The following is an 8,796-nucleotide window of genomic DNA, read 5'->3' as shown; positions in this document are numbered from 1 at the left end:
CCCCCCTCACACAGTCCTCCCCTTAAGAGAAGCGTCCAATATGGGCGGGGTGGGGGGTGGCAGGCCTTCCCTCCGTGGCCAATAAGTTCACAGCTCAGCAGGAAGAGCCAGAGAGTGCAAACTCAGCCAGGATGCCCCTACCTAGTGCCCAGCACCAGGGCACTCACAGTCGGCTCCCTTGGGGCTCAGCCCTGCCCAGAAAGGAACCCCTCCCCGTGTGTCCCCAAGAAGTCTCCACCAGGGGCAGGGGGCCGGGCTGGGCATGGAACCCATGCTCCCCTAATCCCAATGACCCCTGACCTGCCCTGGTCTCTCCTGGATAAGAACCTCTTCCTCCCCTCAACCAGGCAAACATGTAAGGAGGGCTGGACCAGAGCTGCCCCTGCGTGCTGCAGAGAGGAAACTGAGGCAGGCCAGGGAGAAGAAAGGTCCCGCCCAAGCTGGCCCGAGGAGGCGGCAGCAGCAGGGCCGGGATGGGCACCCAGCTCTCCCTGGGCTCTGTGGGTACTCCTTCTTCCCTCAGGGGGTCACCCTGTGCCCGCCAGAAAGCCCAGGCTTTTTCCAGCACCCGACTAGCAGAACGGTCTGGGTGATGCGCGTGTGTGCCTGAGGGTGAGCTCAAGCGTGAGTGCACGCACGTGTGTGCCCGTGTGAGCGTGAGTGTGTGCGTGCTCGCAGACCGGCGGCTGGGAGGTGAGGGCGGCGGCGAAACGACTCGGTGGGCCGGCGCTGGAGGGCCGCTCCCGGGGCCGTCAGGGCAGGGCGGGAGGACCCCCGGGGAGGACCCCCGGGCCACCCCGGCTGGGACGAGGCAGAACACGGGGTGTGACCTACCTGCCAGGCGCTGGCTGGGATGTCGCCGAAGCTGCGCAGGCCCCCGAGGGCGAAGGGGGCGCACGGCCGCGGGGCGGGGGCCAGGCAGGGTCCCAGCAGGCCCAGAGGCGGCGGGGGGACCGGCGGGGGGGCCGTCGTGGGGCCCCGGGGAGCGTGCGGCACGATCCACGCTGGCGACAGCAGGCTCAGGGCGCACAGGGCGGCGAGGCCGCACGACAGCAGCGCCCAGAAGCCACCCACGCCCACACCGCGCGGCATGGTGGGCTCGGGCCCCGCTGCCCTCCACCCCGCGGCCCGGCCCGGCCTCCCGCCCCCCGCCGGGCCCCCGCCCAGGCCCGGCCTGGCACCGACAGGCGTCCGGACGAACCGACGGGCGGGCGGCTGCGGGGCGGCGGCGGCGACGGGAGCTGCGGCACCAGCGATGCTGGCGGCGGCTGCGGTGGCCGCCCGCGCGCGGGTGGAGGGGCGGGGGCCCGGCGGGGCGGGGCTGCTGGGGCCGCCCCCGGACCCGCCTCCGCGAGGGGAGGGGGACTCCAGAGCGCAGACCGGACAGGGGCTCGTGCAACGCCGATCCCCTCGGGTTTGGCCTGGACCCTCTCCTGGGTGCCCCCCCGCAAAGCACACACACCTCAGACCCCCTTCTGGTGCGGGGTGTGGAAAAGCGCTCGCTCACTCAGGCCAGGCGAGCGGATGCGGCTTTGATCGGCGCCGCCGGGGAGAGCGTCCGCCTGCAGCGGTCCATCGGAGCTCAGCCCTCTCGGCTTCTGTCCAGAGGGAGTGCTCTGCAAGTGGACGGTCAGCGCCGGCTGGCCCCACCGGGGGGCGCTGCTCTCTGCTGTCCCCGGCCCCGCCTCACTTGGTTTGGAGAGGCCGGCCCTGGAAACTCGGCCACTGGGAGCGGGGGCTTTTTTCAACTACAGCAAGTCGCAAAGACCTAGTAGTGAGGCTGCAGGGTCAAGGCAGAAGGGAGCGTGGACCAAGCAGATGGAGCAGCATTCCTGGCACAGCCCGGAGGCCGGTGTCACCGGAATGGAAGAGTACGTGGCCGGGGATTACTGGAAAGGTAGAGCGGGCCAGGTCAGGAAGGGCTTGGAATGCCAAACAGAGCATTTCATACGTGATCTCAGAAGCCACTGCGGTTTATCGGGTGGGCTTAGGAGAATCACTTTGGTGGCTGAATGGCAGCAGGACTGGAGCGGGCAGAGACTTGAGGCAGGCAGAGCCCCGCCCCCCACCTATTGCGATAGTCCAGGTCTGAGGTGTTGAGGGTCTGCACCGGGGGAAGCAGCTTCGGAGGGGAGAAGGGGGTGCAGCCTAGTGATGCTGCAAAGGGGAGGCCTCGGCAAGAGATTGGATACGGGGGACGAGAGGCAGGGAGGAGCTGAGGATGCCATCTTGGAGCTAGTCTGAGGGGCTGGGAGGATGGTGGTGCCCTCTACGGCAAGAGAGACGAGTGGAAGGAGTTATCCGAGGACGCCCCCTTCAAAATGTCCAGTAGGGAGTTGGAAATGGGAGTCTAAAGGTTGGGAGAGAAATCAGGGCTGGCTGAGTAGATTTGGGAGTCATCAGCATAGATGATAACTGAATTCAAGGGAGTTGATGAGACCTCCAAGCAATACGGTGCAGAGGGAGAAGAGGAGAGGGCCCAGGGAAGAGGGGACACCTATGGTTACTGAGTGTGACCCGGAGGAAGAAGAGTGAAAAGGAGTGTGCAAACAGGTGGCAGCAGAGTGTCCCGAAAACCTAGAGAGGAGGTGTTCAGGAGAAGACGGTGAGAGACAAGGTCAAGAAAGATGAACACCGAGAAAAGGCCATTGGCTTTGGCAATGAAGAGACCTTAGAAACGGGGCATAGACCAGCATCTCAGACCATACACCAAGACAAGTTCCAAACGGGCATGTGATTTAGACATCATGAACGGGAAAAGGGCAGATAGCCGGAGATGACAGAGTACGGGGCCAAACAAGGAGCAGAGGAGTTCGTAGAAGGGAAAATGAACCATTTTAATTGTGCTAAATGATATATTTCTGTAACAGGTTTTGTTTTTCTTGCTTTCTCAATGCAGGGAAGGGGAAGGAGAAGAAAGGGATTGAATTCAGAGTTAGAAATGCAAAGGATTTTTTTTAATGGGGTTTTTTTTTTTTTTTGGTAAGGTAATTGGGGTTAAGTGACTTGCCCAAGGTCACACAGCTAGTATGTGTCAAGTTTTTGGTCTGAGGCCAGATTTGAACTCAGGTCCTCCTGGCTTCAGGGCCAGTGCTCTATCCACTGCGCCACCTAGCTGCCCTTTTTTTTTTTTTTTTTTTTTTTTTTTTTTTAGAAAAAGATCTTAAGTAATTTTGGAGAGAGCAGTTTCAATGGAATGATGTGACTGGAGACCAGTATGCCAAGGGTTAAGAGGAGCAGGAAAGGAGGGGAAGCACCCTCAGATTGTAAAGAGGCGCCCACAGATTGTAAACAGTTTTCTCAAGTTTAGCCATCTGCCTATTGGGTGTTTCAAAGAAGAGCCCTGGAGACATTGCCAACTCATGTCAAACTGAACTCACGATCTCACCCCTCCAACCCTTCCCTCTTTCAAAGCTCCTGTCTCTGCTGAAGACAGCACCCTTCCAGGACCCAGGTCATAACCTCGGTGTCCTCCCCAACACTCCTTACTCTCTTTGTCCCACGTGTCCGATCAGTGCCAAACGTGCCACTGCTCCCTCGACCTCTCCTGCAGCCAACCCCTTCTCTCCCCTCCCCCACCCTCTTCCCCTTTCTCCTCGATTATTTCAGCAGCGTCCTGATGGGTCTCCCTCTTTCTCACTCTCGTCTGTTCCACACACTGTTGGCAAAGTGATTTTCCTTAAGCACAGCCATTTCACTCACCTGCTCCAACTTCAGCGGCTCCCTATCACTTCTAAGCTAAAATAGACCCAAACGTCTCACTTTTGAAGCCCTACCCAACGTGACCTCTACTTACCTGTTCAGCTTCACAGTGCATGGCTCCCCTTCCCATACTCTCCAGTGCAACCAAACTGTCCTCTCTTTTCCTCAAACACAACCCTCTACCCCCATCTCTATGCTTTGTCATTGGCCCGTGCCTGGAATGCCCTCTCTCCTTCCCCTCTGCCTCCACCTATAAGACGCTGCTCAAGCACCTTGGTCTTCTGCAGGAAGCCTTCCCCATCTCCTGACTGCTCTTGTCCTCCCTCTCAGGCAACCCCAGATTTCCCAACATTGTGTGTGTTCTATGTGCACTCGGGTGTCCTTATTAGAGTGAAGGCTTATTGTGAGGAAGAAGTGTTTTATTCTTTGAATATGTATCCCTAGAGCCTAGCACAGTGCCTGGCATGGAGGAACTGCTTAATGAATTCTTGTTAATTGAAAGTACACATGTATCCTACACCATATTAAATAATACAATATAATGGACTGTATTCTGAATATTAAAGATCATACTACAAAAAAATTAGAAAAAAAGCATTATATCTGATTCACAGATACAGATAAGATATGGATTCTGAACCAGACCAGGGATAGAGGCAATTAGGAAAGAGAAAATAGGGAAGTCTGATTGCATGAAATCAAAAAGCTTCTGCATGGACAGAATGACTGGACTGAAGATAAAGGGAGGTGGTTTAATGGGAAAAAACAAACAAACAACAACCATTGCATCAGATTTCTCTGATAAGAGTTTGGTATCCAAGATATAGAAACTGTGTGTGTGATATGCATGCATTATACAGGTATGTATGTGTATATATGTATTATATGTGTGCATTATATATGCGTGTGTATTATATGTGTGTGTTATGTGTGTGTATATATAACCAAAAGCCATTCACCACTTAATTGGCGGTCAAAGGATATGAATAAATGGTTCTCAAAAGAATTGCCAAGTGTCCACAACCACATGAAAGAATACTCCAGTTCACTAAAAATAAAAGAAATGCAAAAATAAGAGAAATCTTGAGATTTCACCTCACATTCAGAAAATTGTCCAAGATAACAATTATTAATATAATTAATAACAAACATAACATTAATAACAAACAATATTAATATTAGAGGAATGGTGGGAGGACAGGTACACTAGTGCATTGTTGGTAGAGCTGTGAAATGGTACAACCATTTCAGAAAACAATTTGGATTTATGCAAATAAAATGACTAAAATGTTTCTACCTTTGACCCAGAGATTCCACTACTAGGCATATACCCCAAGGAGGTCAATGATAAGAAGAAAGTCCTCAAATACATCAAAATATTAATAGCAACACCTTTTATGATAGCAAACACCTAGAAATAAAGTAAATGCTCATCGATTGTGGCACATGAATATGATGGCATTTACTGTGCTGTAAGAAATGAACATAGATGTAAGATGCTCCCAACCTACTCCTCTGCAAAGTGGGTAGGTCCATAAATGTTGCACGTTTTTTCAATGTATTGATCAACTATGCTGATTCTCCCCTCTTTTTCTGTTTGTCTTTACAAAAATAATACTTGTTATATAGAATGGATCTCTGGCGGGGAAGAGGAGGGAAACAGGGAAACTAAGGTGATTAAAAAAGACATCAATTAAAAACTTATTTTAAAAAAGAAATGGACGTCTGGGCCATGTGAGCAACAAAATGCTGAACTCGACATTTTCTCTGATCCGCATAACCTCTCAACATCTCCAAAATAGAAATGATGCAATAAAGATAAAGTAACTTCAGCTATCTCTGTGGTCTGGGACACCCAGAATCCAAGAGAAGGTGAAAAAAACCCTAAGTCCTTGAACCTGTACTCACTGTCCCTCATGTCACTCACCCCTGCTTCCTCACCCTCTATGCTAGCACTTGCAGACCCAAGGACCCAAGCACACCAGCTTACAATAAAACCCAACCCCATTTCCAGTGCCATGGAGCCCCCGGTTCCAGGTTGCACAACTTTGCTCTGGAGCCCTTCAGGAGCAAAAGCCTGCTGGCACCTGAGATAGATAGCCAGAGTTGGGTAGACAACCCCTAAGCAAAGCACTACATCTCCCTGAACTGCTAGTGCTGGGTAGGACAAGTTGGGCAGCAGAGCTGGTACCAGGGCTGACAAGCCCCTACCAACAGCTTGTCAGTCCTCTAAGCTGCCAGGGCCAGGCTAGAAGAGAACCGAAGAACACAGGGAGTTAGCTGGCCAGATCAGCAGGACAGGATGTGTGTGTGTGTGTGTGTGTGTGTGTGTGTGTGTGTGTGTGTGTGTTTGATGGTCCCATGCAGATACCTTGAAGCCTGAGCTCTTCTCCCCTATCTCTTCCCCCCACCCCCTGCATCATCCATCTGGGGCCAGTTCTGACCACCCAAAAATCACTTGGGAGAACAGGCTTGTGAACCATGAATTGCCCAATGTGGCAGAAGGCTGAGATAAGTTAGAAAGTAATTAGGAGAAAATCAGGGAGAAAAAGGCTGAAGTTACTGAAGACCTCAGGAAGATGAAAACTGAAAGGCCTTTGACATAAGCAGATAAATTAACAGGAAAATGCTAACAACAGAAGGAAATGTGGCCTCCAGATCTAGTAAACGAGTTCAGGCGTCTATGAACAAATACTGGAAAACAAAAGAAAATGTGCCAATACTTGACTTGACAAAGCATCCTGTGGAATGTGAGCTGGACACAGAACCACGACACGCTCTCCTTGAGCGGCTCAAAAGAGAAATGAGAATTATGGGAGCAGAATATATGGCCAGCACAGCAAAAAATAATGGGCAGAAAAGAAAAACTGGAATCTGTGGTGGCAAGTCTCACCAAAGAAACAAAAGAGAGAATAATAAAGCAGGAATGCGAAAGCACAGACATCAAAGATGAGATAGAAGAATAGGAGCAAAAAACAAGAACATTTAAAGAACATTTTTCACTCAGCAAGTAAAACATGCTGAAGTCAAAGACAGGGCATGCAGAAACAACCAGGGATCACGGGTCTCCCAGAAGAACATGATAGGAGAAGCAGTTAGGTGGTGCAGTGGATAGAGCACTGGCCCAGGAATCAGGAGAACCTGAGTTCAGACACATGTGTCTGAGGCCAAACACATGACATTCACTAGCTGTGTGACCCTGGGCAAGTCACTTAACCCCATTGCCTAGCTGGGAGAAAAAAAAGAACATGATAGGACAAAAAACCTTAACATCATCATCCAGGAAATAATAGAAAAGAACTGCCCACAATGCCTGAACAGAAAAAAAATGGAATATCAATGGAAAGAACTCAAAGATTGCCTCTAGGAGGGAAAGCCCCCAACAACCCAAGACTGCAAACTCCAGCACTCATAGGCACTCAATTGAACAATTCAATTCAGAAACAAGAAGCTATTCCAGGGATCAGGAGAAAGACCTTCAGATAGAAAGAAAGGGCATCTGAATAACACAAGACTACACTGCACTCACCAGAGAATGCTGGAGGGATTGGAACACTGTGTTCTGAAAAGCAATGGAGCTCAGGGTGCAGCCCAGGGTGCCCTATCCTGAAAATCTGAGCTTAACTACAAATGAAAGATTATAAAGAGGCATTTGAAACATTTTTAAAAAGACCTGAAGAGATTATTTGCCTCTAAAACACCCTAAATAACGGGAATGCAGAAGTGAATAAAGGCAGCAGCCAGGGACAGTGATAGGAAAACAGCAGAGACCAGGAAGAGGCTTCTTTCTAAATGCACACAAGGAGACAGGGATAAAGGGGGAAGTCCAGTGAAAGTCACTGGGAAGAGGTGGGCATGGAGCATTATGGACAGAACTGGGGGACACCCTGCTTACAGGTGAATCAATGTTCCTTTTGTGGGACTTCATCACAGAATAGAAGAATGTATGAAGGAGACAGGAATGTGTGATGTGCCTGGGTCGAATCAATGCAATGAGGGGAAGGTGATCCCTGCAGTCTCAGAAAGAGAAGAATCCACAGAGGAATGGGTAAGGAGGAGGGGAAAAGGTCTCCAAAGGTGAGAGGGGAAGAAAGAAGCCTTGCTTTGGTGTTGGGAGGGGGCTCCATTGATGAATGATCCTATGGGGGAAGAGACAGTCTGTGAAGGCTTTGGGTTGGGTGTGGTCTGGGGAATTTGCTGCTTGAAAAGTCCATTCATCCTACTTTAGGAGGTGGGGAGTTGGAACTCCTGGGGGCAGACTGCACCTGGAGGAGTGAAAAAGTATGGATCCAGGAAGGAAATTTTGAGGCAAATGGGGCAAAAAGGTAACCAGGAGAGGATATAGATCAGCAGTGGGATGCATAATCAGGGACATGGAGGGGGAGAGGCCCTACCAGGGGACAGTGTCCTCTCTGATAACCGCGATAATTGGCATTGTTCTGAGAGTGAGGCACAATGGAAAAAGGGAAAACTGGACAAGCTCTACAAGGTAGTATCGGAAACCACCTGGAGGAGAGAGCTTAGAATGGACACCCTGGAGGCTTTGATTTGCATGAGTAATAGAGAGAATAGAGAAAGACCAGGTAATTAAAGGGTCACAAATCAGAGAAGGAAAGTCTGGAGTAGACAAAGAGGGTGGATAATGAGAGAGAAAGAAATCCTTTTTGGAAAGGAGTGACAAAAAATGAAATAAAATAAAAATCCCTAATGAACAGGAACACTTAAAGTGGAGCAAAAGGAGGGGGAAATCTACTGGACTGAGAGGGAAAATGGGGGGAGATAGAAAGGAACTGATAAGCAAAACCCCAAAGGGAAGGGGAACAGAAGAGAGGCAACAGTCCAGGGAGAGGGGAAGAAAGCCGGCAGGAACAGGGCCACCTTTAAAAAGGTGAAGGTAAAGTAGCTGAAGAAAGTTACCGTGTTAAAGAAACTGTGTTTACAGCAAGAGTGGGGAGGGAATCATAACTCGGAAAAACAATATTAGGGGCAACCAGGTGGCACTGCAATGTTTAGAACACTGGCCCTGGAATCGGGAGGAGCTGAGTTCAAATCCAGCCTCAGACACTTATTAGCAGTGTGACCCTGGGCATGTCA

The 8,796-nt window shown here is 50.7% G+C and overlaps 1 protein-coding gene across 4 annotated transcripts in view; it reads right to left on the bottom strand.

The window, feature by feature from the left end:
• LOC114033344 (transmembrane protein 211-like) overlaps positions 1-1,092 on the bottom strand; it is a 27,149-nt gene extending 26,057 nt beyond the window's left edge. For all 4 annotated transcript variants that reach the window (XR_003567969.1, XR_003567970.1, XM_027848830.1 and 1 more), the window contains exon 1: positions 835-1,092. Coding sequence is in view for 2 of the 4 variants with exons in the window: in XM_027848830.1 (XP_027704631.1) it covers positions 835-1,092 (258 nt within the window). In the remaining 2 variants the exon portion in view is untranslated. The remainder of the gene's footprint in view (positions 1-834) is intronic.
• Positions 1,093-8,796: the final 7,704 nt, after the last annotated feature.

This window comes from Vombatus ursinus, unplaced genomic scaffold (assembly GCF_900497805.2).
Source record: "Vombatus ursinus unplaced genomic scaffold, bare-nosed wombat genome assembly UNPS02006874.1, whole genome shotgun sequence".
Classification (NCBI taxonomy): domain Eukaryota; kingdom Metazoa; phylum Chordata; class Mammalia; order Diprotodontia; family Vombatidae; genus Vombatus; species Vombatus ursinus.
Note: the sequence above shows the minus strand (reverse complement) of the source record. Positions and strands in the feature narration are given on the sequence as shown.